This window comes from Epinephelus moara, chromosome 22 (genome assembly GCF_006386435.1).
Source record: "Epinephelus moara isolate mb chromosome 22, YSFRI_EMoa_1.0, whole genome shotgun sequence".
Classification (NCBI taxonomy): domain Eukaryota; kingdom Metazoa; phylum Chordata; class Actinopteri; order Perciformes; family Serranidae; genus Epinephelus; species Epinephelus moara.
In genome coordinates this window covers 19,321,608-19,346,484 of record NC_065527.1, presented here as the reverse complement: position 1 = coordinate 19,346,484, position 24,877 = coordinate 19,321,608, and the positions used below count along the sequence as shown (strand labels likewise).

At 40.3% G+C, this 24,877-nt stretch overlaps 1 protein-coding gene across 1 annotated transcript in view; it reads right to left on the bottom strand.

Annotated features, from left to right (window-relative positions):
• Positions 1–24,877, bottom strand: part of LOC126383777 (ras/Rap GTPase-activating protein SynGAP-like) — a 58,908-nt gene that overhangs the window by 3,575 nt on the left and 30,456 nt on the right. The window contains exons 11-20 of the mRNA XM_050034447.1: positions 24,007–24,151; positions 22,573–22,809; positions 19,135–19,336; positions 18,182–18,372; positions 16,034–16,238; positions 13,143–13,727; positions 7,160–7,678; positions 6,760–6,921; positions 4,833–5,044; positions 766–838 (exon numbers count right to left, since the gene is read on the bottom strand). Of these exons, the coding sequence (XP_049890404.1) occupies positions 766–838; positions 4,833–5,044; positions 6,760–6,921; positions 7,160–7,678; positions 13,143–13,727; positions 16,034–16,238; positions 18,182–18,372; positions 19,135–19,336; positions 22,573–22,809; positions 24,007–24,151 (2,531 nt within the window). The remainder of the gene's footprint in view (positions 1–765; positions 839–4,832; positions 5,045–6,759; positions 6,922–7,159; positions 7,679–13,142; positions 13,728–16,033; positions 16,239–18,181; positions 18,373–19,134; positions 19,337–22,572; positions 22,810–24,006; positions 24,152–24,877) is intronic.

The following is a 24,877-nucleotide window of genomic DNA, read 5'->3' as shown; positions in this document are numbered from 1 at the left end:
ATCTCTTCTCCTCACACACTCTTACTTGTTTAAGAAGTCTGCTGTAAAAACATGTACAATCTCACAGCAGACCCTGTGGAGAAACACTTCTATATATGAGTTCTCAAGAGGTAATTTCGTCTGTGTGCTCTTGATGCTGAGCACTGACAGAAAGTGACAGTGTATTTTAACGACAGCAAATGTTTCTACTGAGTTATTTCGGCATAAACACGACACACTCACACACACACACACACACACACACACACACACACACACACACACACAGCCTCTTCACCTGCGTCACAATCCAGCCCACATGGTGCATTCACAACGCTGAGCCCTGCAGAATTACTGTGACGCGGCTGATGAGTCACAGTCACGGTTTTCCAGCGATGAATGCGTCCCTGGTATAATAATAATCTTTTTGTGGTAAATAATATTCGGTTTCAGTGTTGAAGACTTGCTATTCCTTCACAGACATAGATTAACCTCTGCACATAAATTTAAGCTTCATCCAGCTCTTGATTTTTAGGATCATCACTGAGTTTTCGCTCTCCTCTCAAGCGTGTGCAGTAAAATGGTGAAATGCTCTTTCAGACGTGACATAAACGTACTTTTGAATGATGGGAATAGGTGAAGTGTATGACAGCTGCAAACTTTTCCCCCCTGCACTGCGCTTTGGCAAATGCACTGAATGTGATGTAAGAATGATGCAAGCTGTTTTAGGACATGACTGGTTTAGCAAATAGGGATGATAAAAGATGTAGAGACACAGGCACAAACCTGGTCTGTGAGGATTCGAGGCTTAATATCAGGAATGGCACCCCCTCTCAGCTCATCTTCCACAGCCATGAGTCTGACAACAGGGAAATAGAAACAAACATACCGGTTGACAAAAATAGAATTATGAAGCCGGTGTTCTTCAAAATTTACTGTAGGATTATGTGGCCATATGATGATATTAAGGTCTTGACATGTTCCTGGGTGCGTTCAGCTATCCTCAGAGCTTCCTGGAGCTGAATCTGAGCTGCCTTCAGAGCAAATCAGGCAGTTCAAATTCAGCTGTTCAGATGCACAACTTGGGAAGTGAGTGTGTGCAGGTCAGGATTGTTCAGTGAGCACCCATCTGGTGTATCTGTAGTCACAGGAAATGTTTGATTTAACTCAGGGAGGCTGTCTACCAAATAAGATGAGATGTGAGCTTTGTATACTCCAGTTATACAAAACTTTGGCTCTCAGAAATAAATGCAATGTGGTGCTCTCAGCATTCATTTGATAGGAATCCCACTTTGTGCTGTGAAACATTTCCTTCAAGTAAGCGTAGCTACAGTCTGACCCTGTGAAGTTACTTAAAAGACTTCAAGTATGAGCCTAATGGGTATGATTTTACACTATTAGTTTTGATATTTAAATGAGCAACATTTAAAGGAATAGTCCCGCATTTTGGGAAATACGCTTGTTTGCTTTTTCTTTGAGAATTGGATCAGTACTCTTATGTCTCTGCATTTAAGGTACCCTGTGGAGTTTCTGACCACTATGCTACAGTGCTATGGAACAATGTGCTGATGAGTGTTTCCCTTGTTTTTGTCCTGTTTGTGTTCGACAAGCTTTCGGGCTACAGGTGTTTCCATCCTCCACTGTTATGTGAACATTAGGAAATGGGTGAGTTGATCAAAAGGAGCTTGCAGTTGTTCCAATAGCCCATAATTCTGAAGCCCCAACAGACCACCAATCACCATGACCTCATAGTGACACTTCCAGGTAGACAACTGGCAATTATTTTGAATTGCTGAGGTATAAGAAATCGGCACACTTGTTTGTTTCTGCTGTAAAGCTCAACTGTAACGTTTGAAGATACACAGTTAGACACGGTGGTCCGACCTATGTGACATATCTGCTGCGCTTGTTGTGTGTGCTGTGTTGCTTTGCTAACGTCTTTGATCAACCAAATCCTCCCAGCATGGAAGTTTAGCTATATACTGCTGTGAAGGGGGGCCGCAGCAAAATGGATTTTAGCCAATTAAAAAGACCCAACTCAAATAAAATAAAATAAAATAAAATCAGTTTAAGTGTTTATTATATTTGGATATATATTACCTTACACTCTAAGTGATCGAGGCAGTGGTAGAAGAGCAACTCTGTGTTCTAAAATGACTGTTTTTGTCAATGGAGTCTGGTGGCTTTCACTAACAGTCACTGATACTTCCTGCTCCTTTTGTAAACATAATGTAGAAACTACTCCTTTTTTATATGAAATATCCAAAAGATTTTGGATCAGTCTGGAATCTCAGTTCTTTGAAACCTCTAATTCAGTTCACTCCTTTAACCTCAGGGATATTATTTATTAGGATAATACAGACAACAGCACTCTTGAATACTGAATTAATTGTGTTATTCTAAATGTATTTTTTTTTCTTCCTTGAATTTAAGGCTCTTCTAAAATCACTCAGTTTACTTAAAAAAAACAACAACAACAACAACAACAACAACAACAACAAAAGAGTGTCAAGCTTTTGGAAAATTCTGCAATTTCCTCCCAGAATCCTCCGACTGAATACACTTACTATACTGTTTCTTTTTTTGTCTGTTATTTATTTTCTCCACGTATACTTATGTCATTCCCGTTTTTTTGTTTTTTATATGTGCTGTAATTAAATACCTGATGTTTTATACATGTTCATTTTGTCAATTAACTTGTTGCCTTTCTTGGTTGCGTTAGTGAGGTTAAGGCATGAGGAATAAGACTGGTTAAAGTTAGCGTAAGAATATCAGGGTAAGCCAATCAGAGGCAGAGTAGGGCGGGTCAAGCCTGCGCCATATGGAGTCATTCTGCGTATTCTTATTCTGCCATTTTCTTTCCCCGTTAAAGGGTTTTTTTGGGCGAGTTTTTCCTTATCTGTTGTGAGGGTCCAAGGACAGAGGGATTTCGTATGCTGTAAAGCCCTCTGAGGATAATTGTGATTTGTGATATTGGGCTTTATAAATAAAACTGAATTGAACTTATTAATAATTAGCCATGTGCATCTGTTTGGGAGAGTGTGTGGTGGATTTTTGGATGAATGGCCTGTCTGATTTTGGAATAACAAGCTTCAGAATTATGGGCTGTCAGAACAATTGGCATGGTGCCACTAAAAGAGCGACAGTCAAACTTAAAATGGTGGAAAACAATGTCGACAATATGATGTAAATATGCGAATGTTTATTTAATGTATTATTTGAGAACATTACTTTGTCAATCGTCGCTCCACACAGATCTGATGTTTTAGTTTGCCACCATTTTTCAACTCTTCAGTGGAAAGTGAAGTTGCATGCTTCATGTGCATCATGATTTATGCACTAAGTCTGTTTCACTTTGCCACTAGATTTCCTTTGCATTAAGACTATCAGCACCTTTAAAATTCACTAACAAACATGTACCTCATTTATTTAAATCACACAAAAGCAGAAATGTTTAAAACACCATTTGTAACTTTAAGGATTTTTTGTTAAACCTGGACACAGCCAAGATAGCTGTTTCCTCCTGCCTCCAGTCTTTATGCTAAGCTAAGCTAACAGCCTCCTGGCTCTAGCACAGATTCGAGTGCGTCATCTTCTCATTTAACTCTCAGCAAGAAAGCAAATAAGCGTATTGCCCAAATGTTTAACTATTTAAGAACCGATATGTATGGCCGGTGTTGTGCACGTTCACACTCCACAGGAGCTAGCATAAAGTTCAGTTAACCTCTACTGAACCTCTAGCCTCTATGTTAACTATTTTGCATTCATAGTTCAGACTTTGAATTTTTGAACTAAGTTTATGAACTAGTTTATATTAATTTCTTCCATTTTTAAAATAAAATCATGTGATCATCATCCACTCACAGATATTTCCCAGATATTTCTCGGACACTGTAACTTCACGTGTCATTTCAGATTTGCTACCTGTGTGGCTGGTGTTTTTCCGTTGGACTCTGTACTTATTTGTCCATAAAACTCCGTCAGATATCCATATGAACTGACTTTATTTGTATTTGTAGCTATACTTTCTGAATTGCCAGTTGCACTAACCATGCGAGTGTTGTGTCAAAGTCTGTTCCCCTGCAGAAAAGTGTTTCCCTCTGTTAAAATACGCAGTGCCCTCCTTTGTGGTTAGGCAAAGGAAAAGATCTGGTTCAGATATGGGTACAGCGGAACACATATCAAAGGGCTGACAGTCATGGACACTACACTGGCATGCTGGGTGCCATTAGACACAGCGTTATAACTGTCACGAGTGTTAAAGATGCTCTCATTCAACGGATATGTTCAGAATTTGAATTGACGCAACGTCAGACTGAAGATGGAAATGAAGTATAACAATTTGTCAGTTCTGTCTGAATCAGGCAAATGAGCATGTTCATCCAAACACTGCATATGACATCATGCAGGTTATGTTTGAGAGGAAAACTTTTACTTCATGACATCTTGCTAAATATATTTTGTTTAGGAGGGATTGGCAATTGATATGTCCTCCCTCACTAAGCACAGATGTGTTCGTCTAACTTCTTATACAACAGACCAAAAACATTTCTTTAAATTCTCTAAAGACCTTAGTAAAGCTGGTCACCACTTTTAAACACCTGTACCTTTCATACGTTTTCCCCTACAGATGTGTTTAACTACTTTTATGTATCGTTTAGCACTCTAACATTTGCATCCATAACTTGCTACACTTCAAGCTTTTCGCTTTATTGAAAATCATGTTTTCTGGTTATTATTTATAAACTTGGCAGAAATCTGCGTGTGACAAACTTGATGCAGTAGTGAAAGCCAAGCAGTAACTGGCACAGCCTCATTTCTGCCAGCTCCAGTTCAACCTGAACACTAATCACCTGTTGATGATGCCTTTGATTTGAGAGTCCTTCTCCACTTGCTGCTGCTTTAGACGGCGCTCGCTGTCTTCCAGCCGGTTCTGATACTGCATCAGGATCTTGTTTGTCTGCTGCTCCTGCGTCAGAAGTCTCTGCTCGTATTCTTCAAGCTTGCGATGAGACATCTTCAGCCGCTCTTTCAAGGAATGTATCTCTTCTTCGTACTCTTTAACCTGAAATAAAAATATAATTACCTCACCTGTGTTATCACTTTTATATTTAAGAATGATGAGTGATTTTATCAATATGAACAGGGCTTTGTAGTAGAGCTTTGATATGCTCAGCTGCAAGTGGGATAGACCAGACAAAGCTGCAGTGTGCAAATTTTAATGCTGTGTAATAAGCACCAGAGCTCTGATTCTCTGCCTGAGCCTGATTGGGCGCGACCCGACCTGCCAGGTTTGGGTCAGGCTGGGCTGTAATTTGATGTGCGTAACATGCAGCGAAGAACCAGGGTCATCATGTGCATGTGCAGTCACTGAATAACTGGCAATCAATATTGTACATTTTGAAGGAATCTCGATGATTGTGATGATTCTGTAATTGGAAATACCCTTGTGAATAAATCCATTAAGTATCTGCGAATATTTATAACCAAAACTCTTATAGTGAAACAACATTTAAATTTCTCAAACAGACTAAAAAAGATCAAGACTATTTTCAATATTTGGCTTTAAAGGGATCTGTCCATCATTGGCAGAGGTCTCCTTTCCAAAGCAGAGGGCCTGTCTCACTTTGTGTATCCATCTTTGTCCTTATTTGTAAATAAATTAAAGCGACACTTACTTTTCTGGAAATTTTACACTTTTCTTTGTTTATGTTAAAATGCTATTAATAAGCTGATGGCACACTAAAATGTAAGTGAATTCCACCAGAAATACAAAGTCATAATCGTACCATTCTCATAAAGAAACGCCGAGTACCTGTCTGTCTTCCCCACGTGGAGGCCTCCGACTGATGTAACTGCTTGCATAACAACTCATTCACCCTGAGCTTAAAAGGGAAGAGATGGTCGCAGAGTTTCTGCTGGACAGGTATTTTTAGTTTGCCTCTAATGTATCATAGGCTATAACGTTATATGACAACACAGCATCCAGTTGCTAATGGCTAACGTTAGCCTTTGAAACATTAACGTTATCTTCCTTGTGTGTTTCCACTTACTAGTAACGTTAATGCTACTATCTAACCTTATTCTAAAACTCATCAGTCATCACTGACTCCGGTTGAGTTTTAAAGCTCCGGGGTTGCGTTTGACTGTCTTGGTTGCAACGTTACACTCGCTCTCCTCTTCCGTGTATCTAACATTACCTTGCCAACGCCTCATTACGTCTATCATAGACGTAATGAGGATGCAATGGAGGAGGGGGGAGTAGGCCTTTGGAGGGAGGTGGAATTGCAGGAGGAGGAGGATGGGACTTTGGAGGGAGGCGGGAGTTGTGGATGTTCAAATTTGTGCTGTGTGAAATGCAAGAAAGGTAAGAGTAGCTTTGACCAAATGGTTAAAAAAAAAAAAAAAAAAGGCAGGGTGTGAAATACAGGGGAGTTCAGGAGAGCTTGCCTCCTCCTAATAAGACATAAGCTCAAATTTTGTGGTGTCTCTAAAATATTGACTTAATGCTATTTTTGCTGTATATTTCTATTTTTCTGTATCACCATCATGAATCATGCAGAAATTTGGGCTATTAAAAATATATGATTCACACATGTATTGATTGTATTTCAGTGGTCATTTATACATCACATATGCTGACATAAAGCAAGTCCACCCTTGCAGCTGTAAATGTTTCTTTGCAGTAAAAGTCACAGTCAGTCCAGAAGAGTTAGCTACCCTGAAAACCATGGTATATTTCACACACTGTAAAAAGATGGGAAAAATGAAAATGCTGACCCTCTCTAGTCGTGACTCATCCATGCTCTTGGAGTACTCTTTCAGCTGACCCTCCCGATCCGGCCGCAGGCTCTCGATGTCAGCAGAGAGATGTGGCATGTTGGACACCCAGGCGACGGTCCGTTCATTGAGGGCCGGGGTGTTCAAGGTCGATTGAGAACCCTGAAACAACAACGCCACGGGTGAGTCATGCTTTGAATTCATGTCTTCAAATTAGAAATGCTATATTTGACTTTTGCTGCAGTGACATGAGCTACATAACTGCAGCTAAATTTGTTTTCTCTCTCATGCCATTTCAAATAACCGGAAACATGTTAATATAATGCCACAGAGTAAAGTGAGTGTTTTCTGTACAGTTTTGCAACTTCATTTTAAATCAAAGCATTGCAGTTACAGTGACCTGTTTATTGCCTGGTTTGAGCAGATGCTGCTGTGGCGGCTGCAGTTGTGTCTGTTGAGACTTCTTGGTGTTTTTCGTGGGCGTGTCTGTTGACTCCTCAGCAGCTGCTTGTGGGCCCTGGTTCTCTTTGGCGGAGCTCGTCTGGTAGGGGAGTCCAGGAGCCGGACTGTCCGTCACCGACAGCTGTGTTTCCTGTGGTTGCTGCTGCGTCTGCTGTTGCTGCTGTTGATTTTGCTGTTGGGACTGCTGCTGAGAATGGCGCAATTTCGGCTGACTGCCGCTGAAGTTTGTGTCAGAGGAGTCGAGGAGGAGGTTCCTGCTCTGCGGGCGAACTTTTGGAGGTGTGGCGGTGGCTGGAGTATTGATGGACCGCTGTGACTTGAGGTGTGCTCCCGGAGCAATGGATGACTGGCGGACAGGGTGAACTGTAGTCGGTGGTGTGGCCAAGGAGGCGGGTGTACCTGTCCCAGTGCCTGACTGAGAAACGACTCCCATCAGGTGCTGCTGCTGGAGAGACTCCTGAGAGGAGAGAATGAAGTGACAGACAAAAAAGATATGAAAAAGAATGTTTACTGTGCTGAATTTCACAAAGGCAGGCACAACACTATCCACTCCCCCAACAGATTTGACTCAGGGACACCAAGAACAATAAAAGAAGCACATTCACTGCAACACTTTTTATCTAGACTGGCTCCTTCTTCTACAACCAAAAAAATATGCAATCTGAATCACTTGTAAGATTTGATAAGTACAAAAGAACCCACGCACAGCATCTTGTATGGCTAGAACCACCATTCAAAGCACTTTTCAATGAGACATTAAAAGGCATTAAGATATAAAAGGGTGATATGAAAGACACACTAAAGCAGGATTTGGAAACAGTGAAATAAAATAGAAGATAAAGAAGCTAAAATTGAATAAAGCAGAAGAATAAAAATTACAGTGTAGTCACAGTGCAGTGCACGGTATGAATAGAACAGTCCCAAACTTAATTAAATAAAGGGCAATAGTTTAAAAACAATTGAGCCTTAATTAAAAATGACTTGGAGTTGGAGCAGACGTCAGGTTTTCTGGGTTTGTTCCAGATATGAAACTGAATGCTGATGTTTCATCTCTGAGGACAGAGACAGACCTGTCCGGGTCAATCTGAGAGGTCTGGATGGTGGGAGGGTAAGATCACAATATCATGTTTTGTGATTCTAGGGTTGTACCTGACTCAGAATTATGTCCGTCAAATCAGATTTGGCTGTTCAATACAAAAATTTGACTTTTATTTTTTTTTTCATGAAGCGTTTGATCGGGATTCAGCGAGACGTTCAGGGTGACAGTGATGTTCATGTAATACAATAAACAAGCCAAGTTACCCCTCCGAGCTAATGTGGGCTAAGTATGCTAACAAACTGTTAAAATGCAACATTTTTTGCCAGCACTAGATATCGTACAAAAGCGAGTGACTGTATCGTATTATGCTGCTGTGAGTTGTAAATTCACCACCTCTAAGCTCTCTTCCTGCGGGCAGCTGCCTCTCAGTTAGCATGGGCAGGAGACCAGTGTGAGAGCGAGAAGCGCTCACTCCGCAGCTAAATTTGGGGGCCGAAACACCCCACACGTAAACTGCACACAGACTGACAAAAAAAAAAAAAAACTGACTTGAAGAATCTCAGTCAACTGAGGGGTCTCCAACTGATGATTATAATCTTTGACCTTCAATTCTTAAACCACTGTACTGATTTTTAATTAAAAGTTTTTGTGCAAAGATTTGTGAACATATAGCTAGCATAAACACAAAGAATATAGACCTATGAGACAGACCGAGTCATAAAGGGCGCACGCCAAGCTACTAAAATTTAAAAAGTTGCAATATATCGCAATATATTGAATCGTAACCCCTGTATCGTGTTACGTGTCGTATCACCAGCCCTACTGGATGGACAGAAATGTGTTTTGGCCCTACACCATTTGGTACTTTATAAACCGACAGTATGGATAAATGTATGGCTTGCTGTCTAGCTGTACAGGTAGAGATGTAGAGATGTAGAGATGTAGAGATGGATGGATGGATGGATGAAGCCCTGTTCTGACACACCATCTGTATTAATAAACAGGAGGCTTGTGATGTTTGTTCCATTAAGGCCCACGCAGCAGGACAGAAATAGCTCAAGACTACATGACTGTATCATTAAACACTATAATTTTACACAGACACACTGTAGTAAACTTATCAGTGTGATGTAGATCAGCAGCTCCCGAGTACATCATCAGCCAAAAGGGTCAGTTTAGATTCACTGAGGGCTGCTTAAAAAACACAAATATCCATCTGAACTCTATCAAACAAGTGACAGTTTAATTTAAGTTCATAATGTGGGTTCCCGTGTGTATTAAAACTAATTAGACACCAACTGTACAAAACAACTTTTCTCCAGAGTTAATCAGCTTTTACTGGACTCACAGTTTAACATCTGAGTCTGATCTGCAGTACGTGGAGGGTGAAAGTATATATAATGTAATGATATGTGCAGTATCGACAGTTATGGCACTCTTTTCTGCCCCGCTGACCGACAGCTAAATTTCAGCCCTGTTGAAACAAGGACACACAGCATGATTGATGTCAAGCACTCTACAGAGTTCAGCAGAGCAGACCAGTGAATGATCCTGCTTCAGTGTGTTGTCTGTGGCGTAACAAGTGTCCCTCAAAAGTGCCCTTATATCCCTGTTGCATATTCTGCTGCTCATCATGAGAAGACCGTTCCTGTTTCATCTGGATCTTTGTTCTGCAACCTGACAATCAAGTCTGAACGCAGTGGAAAACAAAAGTACAAGCAGGATCTAATGCGAGGGCGAATTTTAATTCGTGCGGACATTTTTGTTGCTCAATCAAGGTGTTAAAATCACACTAAGAATAAATGACAAGACTCTTAACTATGTTGGGTAATTTGGCTTGAAATGAGAAAAAACAATCCAGGTATTTTTAAGGAAGAGAGAGATAATACATTCTTGGCTGTGACTGTTCTCATCACAACATTTATAGATCCAGAAGTGATAACACTGCATCTGCACTGAACTGGAGTGACTGTTAAAATGAAGGAAACAGAGGGACATAAGCCAGGAGATGTACTGATATGTACAATATACAAGAGTAGAATTAGACCAAAAAGCGCCACGCTTTAAGGGACAGTTCACCCCAGAATCAAAAATACATATTTTTTCTCTTACCTGTAGCGCTATTTATCAATCTAGATTGTTTTGGTGTGAGTTGAAGACTGTTAAAGATATCCGCAACAGAGATGTCTGCCTTCTCTTTTATATAGTGGAACTCGATGGCACTTGGCTTGAGGTGCTCAGAGTGCCAAAAGAAAAAAAAAAACAGCAATGTCTCTTCCAGAAATCCTTTTCCTTCTACTGAACTACACCCACCAACTGCATCACCATGCAGAAGTAAGCGTGCATCTACTGCTAGCTCACCTAGCACCACTGAGCTAGCTAATGTTACAGCCAGGGGCTCAGCCTTGCAACAAATTTTTTCCAGTGGCCATTCGTGGTACTGCAGTGAAAAAATCCCCTGCAGCCCAAAAAGCATTTCCTCCATAGACCACCATTATAAAAGAGACGTCTGTAAAACTGTTGACAGGACACCTCAAATATAGACAATTTTTGAGTCATGGAGATTTTATATTTGTAAAACTTTCCTCAAGCTGAGCAAAGCTATTTAAAAGTCTCTGATGTCATCACAATGTAAAGTCTATGTGCCAAGCAGAAACTCGCAGGCAGGGCCAGCAGGAGAAACACCACTGTGCATATTCAATGAGCTACATACCGTGGAAGTAAACCCGGGAGTTAGAAAACTTTTTTGGCGCAAAGTGAGCAACTCCATTGGAATGAATGGGCGTTCAGCATTTAGGCTATTACTAAAATCTATGGTTGCTGCTCATGAATCTCTACATCTCATCCATGAGTAGATGCACTCTTCCTTCTGTGTGGTGGTACATTTGGTGGGTGGACCTTGGTAGAAAGAAAATAGTTCCTTCCTGAAACTGCTCACAATAAGTTCTGTGAATTGTCTCAAGTAACCAGGACATAATTTCTGGAAAGAGACATTGCTGTTCAAATGTACTTTTTTGGCACTTTGAGCACCACGAGCCGAAACATTCTTTGTACGGTTTCCTTCATTTTAGCAATCACTCAAATTTGGTAAAAAACGCAGTATAATCACTTTTGGATCTATAAATGTTGTGATGAGAACACAGTCACAGCCAGGAATGACTTTTCTCAGTTTTCTTAAAAAATACCTGGATTGTTTTTTCTATTTCAAGCCAAACTGCCAAACATTGTTAGAGTCTTACAATTTATTTTTAATATGACTTTAACACATTGATTGACTGATTGACTATGCAGATTTTTTGTTTTGGGCTCAATAGCCTATCTGATGGTTTTAAAGTAAAACCAAAAATCTTGAAAGTTTATCTTACTCTTATATGAAGGATATAAATTTTAGCTATATTTGTTTTTATCTTATTTGACCACTCAAAATTTTAAGGGGTTTGAATAATGATTTTGACGAAAATGGGATGGACAAAATAATAGAAACAACACAACAAGTGGTCAAGTTTGAAGATTAATAATGACATAAATTATTTTAAACATGACAGACAGCTAGAAAAGTATGCTACAGATACAAGTGAACAATTGACCCTTCGTTAAGTCCCACTCCTAGGACGCAGACTGGCCAATCTAATGTAGCACTGACCAGCTCTGACAAGGGTCCGACAACATCATGGCTGTGCTCCATAGATTCTCGTGCTATTGTTTCAGCTTTCCTTCTTTTTCAGGCTGGTTTTGTGGATTTGGAGCTAACTGTTGTGCCTGGCGCACAACGTGTATTAATGATAATTAATTAATGTTGGAAAAAGATATACGTTTCTTCCCTGTTCCAAAACCAAAATCAAACCCTGAAAAGTGTCGGCTTAGCTAGCTAGCTACTGAAGATATAGTCTACTGAATGTATACACATGCTGATTTTGCTTTTCAATGATTATAACAGTGAAAAAAGACTGACCCTGCTGTACAGGAACCAGTGAAGGGAAGCAGGGAAACTTTGCTGATATTCAACCAGCTCTGTGTCATCGCAGTGTACATAGATGAACGTTGTTTGACTTTCACCATGGCTCCTTGCCCATCTACTGGCAGAGGTTCAGTGGCTGGTGGCGCAAGGGGAAGCCAAACACCGTTCATCTGCACACACTGCGACGCCACACAGCTGGTTCAGTATCAGCAAAGTCTTGTGTGGCGATCAGCAGTGATGTGGTGGTTCACTTTTACACTGTGATCTGTAGCCTATAGTTCGGCTTTAGCTTCTAACTATCTTTGTCTTTTTAACCTGTTGTTGCTGCTGAGTCAGTTTGACATCCTGGATATATCCTTCAAACACAGACTGTAGACGGAATCACTGTTTCATGTTTCCAAAAATATGATAATATTTCTTCAGAGTGTGCAGTTAGTTACAGTGTGGGCTCCATGCTTACTTGAACACCCTGAAGGACCATTACAAAGGGCGGGGCTTATCAAAGGGTCAAGTGAAATGAATGACAGTCTGTGTACATTTTGTGTTTTTGGACAAGTCATCCAACCAGTGGTGCTCTTTAAAACACAATACCATACAGGCTATTCAGCTACAGTAACTATTGAGATGAAGACCAATTACTATACATTAATTAATAGGCAGAGAGATGTTCTGTGGGTACAAATTTAGGTTTACTGGTTTAATGCAAAACCAAATCATAATTTCTTAGGCAAGAGTGGTGATGTTGATTTATACTATGGGAGTCAGCTGTATAGATAAAATGGTGAAGCTGTATTTCACAGACGTTTTTCTATATTTATTTCATATGTAAATTTTGCAGATATCTGTGTAAAATATGATGGTAACCCTGCATATTATTACAAGCTGTCTTTCTGTAACATTTGAAGTGCATTGAGAGATTCCTACCTGCACCTGCAGTGACAGCTGGTGCCAGGCAAAGTCATTGCTCTGATTCTGCCGGGTGAAATCATCACTGTAGCTGTGTGAGTGGACAATGCTAGGCTGCACCAGACTGCTTTGTGACCGCAGGGCGGACAAGTCCTCGCTGCGGGAGAAAGCACTGTTGCCAAAAGCCGGTGCATAGTCGTGGTGGCCATTCTCGGGCTCGGGGGCGAGGAGGAGAGGAGGGGGATGCTGTTGAGACTGAGACTGAGCCGGGGAGTTCTGGGCAGCCAGATGGAATAGCGGGTTTTGGAAAGAGAGGGGGAAATGCATGGCCGCTGCTGCCTGCTGCTGCTGTTGAGAGATGGATTCAGTGGGCCCCCCTATGTGGCCCATCTGGCTCAGCCTCAAACCCGAGCCTGAAGAGCCCGCTGGCATATGCCCTCCCATACGAAGAGGACCGCAGAGGTTTCCGAAGCTGTGGCCCAGACCGGCGATTGAGGCTTGAGAGGAGGTGAGCATGTCTCCCACAGAGTTTAGGTTGGAAATGCTGTTCATACGGGAATCCTGAAGGTCCATCATGGACACACTTTTATTCACACTATGGACCTGAGAGAAACAATAAAAACATTTATCGTGTTTGCTGGATTTTGGACTGAATTTTATGATGTACAAAAACATTGTTCAAGACACATTTTACTCCATTTTTAAATGTACAGTAGATGGATGTATTTTCCATTTTAGATTTAAACACATTAAGCTGTCATGTGTAGTTATACTGAAGCCTTTTGACAGCTAAATGCATTTATACAGTAATGCTAGACTAATGTTTTACTCTGCTGTATATTGCATTATTCCATCTAAGCCTATCCCTGTACCATGCTCTTTCTTAAAACCCTTTTTACACATCATTTTTTTATTGGTTTGTTGTCTTTTCATATCTCTTAATGCCTTCTTATGTCTTGTGTAAAGCACGTTTAATTGTCTTTCATTAAACAGTGGCATCACAAAAACTTGCTTTGCCATGACATGCTTTACTGGATCATTTGAAATTCCAAATTCCTTAATTAATGCAATTTTTAGACCTTAAATGTAATTACATTGGAAGATCTTACATTGCAACCACATTCTGTGTAATCAAATCAAAAGTCAGACTTGAAAATGGCTTTGATGATTAAATGATCACAAAAATGTTATTATGATCTTAAGTTCAATTATTTGCTCTCAAAAAAAAAAATCTTCTCGTCATTGAAATTAACAAAAATCTTCTAAAATTGCAACCAGACGAATCATGTTTTCAAGCTGCTTTATTTGCTTTGGCAGATACGTCTGGCCCCCCTCCCGTTCAAACAGATTTCTAGACAATCAGACACGGGTCGGGCCATTCACAACAATCTGATATGGGGTGGGTTTGATATGGATATAATGTCTGACAATGCTTGCGCTTAACACAAATTAAGTAATAACGTTATTTTTGGCTCGTGCACTCTCACGCCAGGACACAAATGTGCATTTCCCAGGACAGTGAAGGCATGGCCTGCCTTACTCTGCATCTGACAGTCTTACCCTGACATTCTTCTAACTCATCTCACTCCTCTTGTCAAACAGCACGTTCACATGCCGTGTTTTTCATGCCCTCATATCCACCACACAGAAATCGCACTCAAAAACGAGAGCAGTGCTGTCATGACGCACAAGTGTCCCTGAGCACCTGTTTTCAGCCCCTGACAGATATGTCCTGAGATCAACACAAATCAGCTTTTGGAACACTGAAGCGTGCACCGCATGTCATGTGAAAGTAACAACCAATCACAGCCTTGAAATATATTTCCCTTCTTTGATAAATACCAATCTGTGGTAAATATGGAGAAGAAATTGATCACTTTAGTGCAGGGCTACACAGAGCTTTACATCTGTCCCACAGACAATATTTTAGACCCAATACACACTTGCAAAACAACGCCTGACAGAAGATCAGCTCTGCACTCAAGACTTCTGGTAAGTAGGCTATGATGCAGTGCTGATATGGTTGCTTGGCAACCTCAGACGCAACCTGCCTCCGCACTCTTGAAAGTTGGCACAGAGGAAGCACAAGAGTGGCACCCAGCGCCCAAACTCATGTTTTCCAAGCCTTTAAAGACATGACAATGAAGGAAACAAGTTCTGGCCAATCAGAGGGGAGAGTAGGGAATCACATGCCTTCACTATACTGGGAAGCATCTGCTTTTCTTGCTGGGACACCACAGTGAGGCATTTTCTAAACATCTAAGATGGCTGCAGCTGATGTGGAACTTTCTGTTGTAGCATTATTTTCAAATTCTGATGGTAACAGTGTAGACCGTTTACATTTGTACGTAGCTCTGCGACTTTGTCTTTGACTTTGTTTCATTGCTCTAATTGGTTGTAGGTCTATCCAACTGTGTCCAAAGACCATTTCTATCTACGCCCCTTGTAACCTGAAAATGAACTGAGATGCTAGGCTAAGACTGCATCAAACCTATTCTCAAATCGATAAAAGTGTGATACCACCATAATATCATGTTGTGTTATTGTCTAATGTAACTACTTATTTAAGAAGGGTTAGGGTTTTCAGTCTATTCATCTCACTTCAGCCATTTTTTTGCAGCAGCAAAATGTATCAAGTGGACTGAAAAAGCAATTGATTATATTATTCTAGCAGGCTACCTAAAGTTTCATTTGTATTTTCCAAATGACTAATTTCTATAATAAAAAAATCGATACTTGGCACTGTGTGGCAATATGATATTACAACGCAACAATATCGTGATACTGTGCTTTCCCACACCCCTCGTATTTCATAAAAATGTACATACTGATACTGATAGAGAGGGCTCACATAGCTGCAGAGATGAGACATAAATCAGCAAACAGAACCAGACTATGTGACATCATACCTTTGGATCAGGTTCAGTGATGTCTGAGCTGCTCGTGCAGTATGCAGGGCTGGATCGAGCCAGCGGCGGGCGGGTCACATAGAACACCTCCCTCGACGAGCGGAGGTCTCGTTCTGCCTGACGCCTCATGTTCAGATTAGATGAGAGGGATTCTACAGCTGAGACTCCGGTCGTCGGGGACGGCAGCCGAGAGATGTCTATTGAACTGCAGATAACACACGAGACGGAAATGTTTCCAATCGCTGTGAAAAGTTTTTCAACACTGTCTTGTAGATGCTTCTTTTTTGTATTATCCCATTTAATTTTAAACAATGCGTTCTGTATGGAGAGAAATAAAAGTGTATGTGAGGAATATCTCCTTGCAAATCCCTCATCATTTCCTGCATGGCATTGTAAGCTGTGAGCACTTTAATTAAAGAGTGACTTTTTTTTAGAATCATTTTCACAGGCCTATGTGTGAATGTGTTTTTCCTCATTTCCCAATTATCTTATGCAACACCTTGTAGGGGTCCTGACCCGAGGACACCGGGATACCCATGTCCCACCTACTGTTTGCTTTACATATTGTATGGTTGGAAAATATACTCAAGGAAACTTGGCTTGTTATTTTTGTAAAGCTGTAAATTAAAGTTCAGCCTAATTTAAAAAAATATATATATATATATACACAAATTGGTTGGTCTGGTAGCCGAGGATGAACTGGAAAAATATGGAGATAAGTTAAAGAGGACTGATCTTGCTTTTCCTTATTTTCTGTCATTATATGTAATGTCACAAAGGTCGGATATTCATATCAAACGTGGCCAGAGTTTCAAATAACAAGGTGAACATATGCAGAGTTTATCCCTGTGTGCAAAAATCTCAGGCTTCCAACCTTTTTAAATACTTTGTTTCCAATATTTTTTATATTTTGGCGACATCCTGACATCACCTTGTGACAGGTTTCTTTATTTGGTCATCTGCATCAAGCGTACTACTCCAATTGTTTACATTATGTAGCCTACTCTGCTACATAAAGCATCAGGGAAACGTGTAATCTTTGTTGCAGATGTTGTTTATTTGCCCCTGATTTTGGATCATATTCCTGCTGGAACATGTCCAGTTGGTAATTTTCTGGTTTAGAAGCTTTTACTGGTGTTTTTTTCTCCATGGTATAAAGTGTCATAGTCTTTCCCTGGCTGCAATGACGCTGCAGAGATACAGAAGATGCAGAAATGTTGACCACTCAGGGCATAGACAGTATGAGAAATATAAAGTGTTGATCATTTGTACTCACAGTGGAGAGTTTTTGATCCAATGCAGCTGTCTTTAAGATTTTACTGTGTGCAAGAACTACACAAGTGTTATTATGCAGTGTGGAGTTCCATTACGCAACAATTATTCAGTGAGGAGAAGACATGACCTCCATCCTGTCACTCACACGTAGGCTGATACCTCTGCAGTCAGAGCTACGAGGAGTGGCAGGTGTGTCTCCCCTTGTGTTGCTTTGAATTTCCAGACGTTTGAGCTCTGTCTTCTCACGCCTGCCTGCAGCACACTCGAGTCATTCTCATTCAATTACATATTTACTGCTACAGAATGGGCTAGCGCTCGGTATAGTTAACACAAAATATCTGCAGTGGAGCCCTCTGATATTACCACTGTTTTTTCTCGTACTTAAAGAGTTCTTATTTAAACAGTTATGCCGTAATGAGAGCAACCGTCTCTTGACAATAGCAGAGTGCCGACACAAATTAAAAACAGAGTCTGGGAACAGATGGTGCTGGCAATTACTGATTGATAAACTGCTTTAAAAGCCTGAAGAGGTGCATTAGCATTAGCATTATGGGCTCTTAGAAATATGCCAGTGTTTTGTTTGGAGCTAATTTATCTTCATTTATTGCGTATTCTTGCCCTTTTTATGTGCTGCTGTTAATTACACACATGTGAAACTGTAATTCCACTGTTTATGTGCAGTAGGTGCACATTTGCAATTGTGACCATTCACACTGTCTTGATTAAGTCACAGCAGGGATCAATTCTCTGTTCAGATGCAAAAGCAGCATTTGCCATTACCCATCTTGGCACACAGTTCATGACAGCAGCGTACTCTTTGAGGTGTGGAAGCGATAACAAAAATACATAACAAAGGAAACCATGAGAGGATACCTGTTTAAGTCGCGCATCATAAGGCTTTGGAAGTCAGAGGACATGAGACGATTGAAAGATGGCCGCGAGAAGAGTCTGTCCTTCGGTCGGTCAGGCTGGTGATTTGTAGGCATGTGGAGCTGCGGGTTCCTCAAGGCGACGCTGATATCATTCAGCAGCCGTGGTAGGGGTCCAAGTTTGAGAATAGCATCCTGCAGCATGGAGAGGTTTTTCAGAATTAAAAAAAAATCCAAAGCTCACATGAATTATACCAGGAGTTCCCAACCTTTTAATTATGTTGTAGCTATCCAGACAACTACAAAGAGGGCAAGATGAAACCGATTACCTCATGCACTGATGACCTACTTCAGTTCAAAGTCATTATCCTGCTAACACATGCATTATACATATTTAATTTTGGGAATAAAGCGAGCTTGGTGCTCAGTTTCGGCAGATATCCTTATTAAAGGTGTCTGAATCTGTATCAGGAGAGAGATTATTCAGCGTTTTATGCAGCCCTGTAGAAAATGTTCCACAGCCCAGTACTTGCCCGTGCCCCAGGGATGGGAAACCTCTGCTATGTACAGTATGACTCACTTTTTCATTCACAAATTCAAATGTCATTCAGAAAAAGCAGAAAAAGTATTTTATGAAACACAGAGTGCAGCAATTAAAAAGCACATAACGTTTAGGCAATTCAGGGCAGAGCATAAAATATTTAGAACTTTCATTATGTTAGGACTACAGCACAATTTCAATAAATTAACAGAACAAGCACCAGAGTTAAATATTAAAGGACTAATTCCACCTCAGTTTTAATGGAGTTCAAATAATATTCATGTGTCTATGTCTGATAGATAGAAAACTGCAGAGCCTCATTTTCCAGCTCTCCCCTCTCTCTCTACATTCTTCAGTTAGAGAAAGAAATCATATTAGATGTTTCATTTCATGTTCCAGCAAGTTATTCCACCTACCTTGCTAAGCTGGCCCATGACTTCCCACAGTAAGCTGTGGAGCATGGACAATTCTCTGCCAAGGTCAATGTAGCCCTCAAACCCTCCAGCGTTTCCTCCAGCGTCCATGTTGGAAATCTCATAGAGGAACTGCTGCATGGAGCCCCACTCCATCTCCAGGAACTCATTCATGAAATACATGTATTCCTCCTTAGGTCCGAATCTGCAGAGACGATAATTACAGGATATGTGATGGCGGAGAAGACGATGGAAACTGTACAGTGTGACGAGGAAGTGGAAGGAGCTACTGTTTAATGTTCTGGTGTGTGTAGGAGTTGAGTTAATAAAATCTCATATAGAAAGGCAGAGTCCCTCAAAATGTGTACAGCAGTTGATATCGAGAGACGTTTTGATCCTGTTTGAATTGTGACATTTAAAAGATAAATTTAAATGAAAGTCAGTCTGTCATAACTTTCTCTCTCGCTGGAGCTACGATGCCTCTGTGTTTGGAATCAGAGTGTACTCACACAAGCAAAAGGTGTTGCTCGTTCTTTTACTTACTGACTGATAAAAAGACCAGGGGCCATATTCACAAAGCTTCCTTGTGCTAAGAGTTGCTCCTAGTGACAAAATTCGAAGAAAATCTTGTGACGTTTTCTTAGAATTTCCCCTTAAAGTTAAGACTAGATCCTTGTTAAGATAAAAGTTATTCACAAAGTGTCTTAACCCTAAAAGAGCTCTTAAGGTGAAAAACTGTTAGGAGTAGAGAGGAGGACTTTTAAGAGGGTTAAGTGTTTCTTAAGCAGAGGAGATAATGATGGAAACATAAAGAGGTCGGAGAAATATTCTCCAAATACAGGATGACAATTTATGTTAATAAAATGCTACAGATTAGATGGTGCAAGGGTAGTATGTGTGATCGATCTCATTTCCCACCCAACACAATATTGCTATAACTCCAAAAATAAAATGACTGCAACACTGAGATATTTGAAAAACTGGAAAAATGCAACAGTGATGACTTGGGTCTGTTAAAACCTTCCATCAGCAGAGCGATCACACAAACAGAAACACATTCACAGTCAGCAGTTCATGTCATTTCCACTGGGTGTCCACACCTTGCAGTCTTACAAAAGGGCGTGTTTGTGACAACCAATCACATCTGTTAAAAGCAAGCATCATACCTAGTAATGGGGTCAACCACACCTCCTCATTAAGATAAAAGTTTCTGTCCCCAGAGTTGCTCTTAGAACTGTCCTACATCACTCCTAAACTAGGACTCCTTAGTTAGGAGCTCTCTGAGAGTGTAATAGGGCTGCAATGATTAGTCGACTAATCAACTATCAAAATAATCGGTGACTATTTTAGTAGTCGACTAATCGGTTGGAGTCATTTTTCATAGAAAAATACTATAAAAGTACCCCAAAATACTCTTATTGCAGCTTCTTACATTCAGATATTGGCAGCTTTACACACTCTCCCATGACGGTGAACTAAAACACGACATTAGATGACATATATTTTGGGTTTGGGAGAGACAGACCGACATTTTTCAACATTTTAACACATTTTTCGATAAAATGATTAGTCGACTAATAGAAGAAATAATCGTCAGGTTAGTCGACAATGAAAATAATCGTTAGTTGCAGCCCTAGAGTGTAAGATGACGTTATATTTGTGTAAAGGCCATGTTGATGTTGGTGATGTATAGTGTGCGAGACGAGAGATGCGCTTTCACACAAAACTAAATGGTTCTACCACAAACCTACAACCAACTATGACTTCGCTGTGTTGCAAAGTTATCTTTATCTTTTAAATTCATAAATATCTTATGTGTAATTCATGGCACAATACAAACTAGAAAATTATTTGTCTCTTCCTGTTGCCTATGGTACAAATTTTTACCCAAATAAGGTCTCATGGGGGACACAGGTACAGGAGGAGGGACTTCGCCTTTCTAATCGCCTTTCTAATTAAAAAAGGCAGATAAACTGTGATTGCCTTTTCTGTTGTTGTTCCACACTTTTGTTGTCCTGCACATGCTGTACTCAATCTGGGAGTAAAACAATATACAGTGAGTAAACATTGAGTATGTTCATAAACACACTATGAGTCACTCTTGGTTCTGATTGTACTGGAGACAATATTTTACAGAGAACATTGACGATCAATATCTTTTAAAAGAAATTGTCATTAACTTGCACGTACAAACACGACAGAGGCTGAACCTGGAAAACACGAGTCACATGTTTTTATGCTGCAATATCCTGGTTTTCATACCCAGGTTTCTGAAAGATGTTCAAACAAATAACCAAGAAACTCCATAAAAATAAAAATAAAAATAGTGCATGTGTAAACACACCTCACTGTGAAAGTCATAACTCGAGGAAATGGGGTTGACTCATCATCACATGAAGTATACAGTTTGGTCAAGAAGGGAGGGAAATACAGGGAAGATGTCTCTTTTCAAGATTTTTAGGCACTGTATGTTTTTCAATTGATCATTGTGTTTATAAGATGTCAGAAAATGGTGAAAACAGCCACAATAACTTCCCAAAGTCTGAGGGGATATCATCAAATTACTTTCACCAGAAGTCCAACACCCAAACATATTTAATTTACAATAATTTAAAACAGAGAAACAAATCCTCATTGGAGAAGCTGGAAACTTTAGATAAGATAATGATGACATAACTTATGTTACTGCCAAAAGTATAACATGTTGATTAGGGCTGCCACGATATTTTAATAATCGATGACTAATCGATTATTAAAATAATCGGTGACTATTTTAGTAGTCGACTAATCGGTTTGAGTCATTTTTCATAGAAAAGTACTATAAAAGTACCCCAAAATACTCTTACTACAGCTTCTTACGTTCAGATATTGGCAGCTTTACACACTCTCCTGTGATAGTGAACTAAAACCCTTTGGTGTGAGTATGAAACAAGACATTAGATGACATAATTTTGGGGTTTGGGCGAGACAGACCGACATTTTTCAACATTTTAACATATTTTTCGATAAAATGATTAGTCAACTAATCGAAGAAATAAACGACAGATTAGTCGACAATGAAAATAATCGTTAGTGGCAGCCCTAATGTTGATCATTTGCATCCAGTGTTTCTGAATTGTAAAGTCTATTAAATTACCACCAAGCTTTTGATGTCTTAATTATACAGTGGGAGCACATTTAAGCCACATTTAATATTCAGACAAATGTCAGTAAGGGGCACAGGGTGAAAGTATGAAATGTGTCGCAGCTGAAAGCCTTGGAGCTCACCGTGGGTGAGTAACACTTTATACCCTCACAGCCAAAACTGCAAGACTCTATTTCCGTGATGTTACTCCGTGACATGCATCCCACCTCGCACACGCATCAATGTCTAACAAATCTAAAAATAAACTGAATCAAATTAACGTTGGTATAAGAGGACAGACGATGACAGGGACTCACTTGCTGAAGCTGGCCAGGTTCTGCATCACCTTAGCTATGAGCGTGAGTGTGCGGGACGTGCGCTCAGCAGGGTACTCCTGCATTAGGTTGAACAGGGAGGGGGACATGATGGCCGGGCACATGAAGCGAAGAAACAAGGAGGAGCTGATGAGGCTGTCGGCGAGATCCTCTCTTCCACGCTCAGCACATCTTGCTCTCCACGAGGCGAAAACTTCCTTCAGCTCCCGAGGAAATATGCTGAAACAAGAGCATGATTTTATTACCCCACTGTCAAGGAGAAAGGCAAGATCAAAGCCCTCAGGAATTCAGCAAGGTCAGGAGACTAAAATATACGGAAAATTACTAGATCATACCCTGCTCAGGATGGAGAATGTGTTTATGAAACCATTTTTCAAACAGCCTTACATGTTGTTGATGATTATATCACTGAAGATAAAAAAACATCTGAACATGTTAAATTCGGTTATGTCTGTTTTGTGTCAGTTTTCATATAGAAAGCTTTTATATTGTTTTTACTATGGAGACAAATAGCAGGCAAATATTTTATCAACTGATAAGAAAATAAATTGTAACTGTAAAGCTTAAATTTAAAACGGAAAGCTCGATCTTAAACCCTAAAAAAACATGGCAATGCAACCAAAATATAAATAAACGTTTTTCTGTATTTCAAATCATTTTAAAAAGATTATATAACTGTTTTAATAAAAAATGTTCATAGTTTCAAAACTTTCATTTTTCAGCTGGCTTTTGTCTCTCTGCTGTGGAGGGTTGGGGTACGCAGAGAAGGTTGTGACCTTGCTCAATCGTGCTGCCTTCAGGAAATGTGGGGATTGGGAATGCTGAGACTCAGAATTTTCTAAACATCAAGAAAAATGCTGCAGGAATTAGTCCGAAAACCCAGACATGAGTTAGCATTTTTGTACTCCCGCTTCCCCTCATCTCAAAGTCACTAGGTTTTCATGTAAAGGGTCTTTGGTTAGACACCTGATATAAGGTCTTTAACATTTTGTTCTCCGACATAAAGTACGTCAGTGAATACCCCACTCATAAATTTGGAAGATTTTACTTGTCTTAAAAAAGGCGGTAGCTACCAAGTGGCTAAACGAGACTTCAGAGATTCTAGGGGATATTAAACTCCACAATGCCAAACACAACACTTTTTACTCCTGGTGATTGCATTTAAACTTTCAAAAGCATAACAGTGGTGTTCGTTTGTGAACATTATTTTGCTGAACAAAATGTTTATGTATCATGAACTTGGCCAACAAAAAACATCATCCCGCAGCACTGTTTAAGTATATGGTGTGGACCAAAATGGACACCAGACAGAGACAGCTGCGGGATGTTTTACACCCACATGGTACCAGTCAATATGACTACAGAACAGATATATGTATACTGTTTTCTGAGGGGTATAAATGGGAATAAACTAACCAGAGGGAGTTGATGATCTTGCAGAGCAACAGCTCACAACACATTCGAAGGTTGGCTTGATGGTCGGCAAGGACAGACGGTGGGACACGCATGGGATCCACCTCACAGTTCTCCTCAGACTCATATAAGGCTCGAATGAAGTCACCTGCAAGATGGAGAACACACAATCTCAATATTACCCGATATGCATATTTGATATTGATATTTGTCAACATGAGTGACTCTCTCTTACAGCCAGAAACCAGAGAAGTAAGTCTCAAACTTGTGATGTCATCAAGTGTAAAGTCTGAAGCTGCTGTATAGACAAAATGACCCACTAAGTTGTGAGACAGAAAATGTTCCCATACACTCAGATCACTCCCCTGGGTGCTCTCAGTGGCATCTATAACATCTTTCCCAATTCACTGTCTATGGAGCAGCTCCAGACTTACTACATGATGACAGCACAAATTTGAGTTTTAGCACTCTAGTTTTTGGGTGTGAAAGAAATGTATCAATATTCTTGGACTGTTTCAGACCATAGGAATAACATGTATGAATTTTTAGAATGGGTGTTTAGTGGGATATATTGGCAAAACTGGAATATAATAAGTATGTTTTCTGAAGTGTATAATCACTTTAAAATAAGAACTGTTGTGTTGTCGTTATCTTAGAATGAGCTGTTAATATCTACATAGGGAGCCCGTCCTTGTCCAAGGCTATTCAAGAGAAGGCTGAGACACGGGGTCAAACATGGGGGGATTGCACATGCGCAGTGTAACTTGAGCTGCGATGCTGGAGGGTGACAGCAGGGGCGCTGGATAAAAAGCGCAGGATCCGCTCAGGCGATCAAGGAGTGCGCTTGGTGCGGTCTGCTTGGACTTTTGGACGG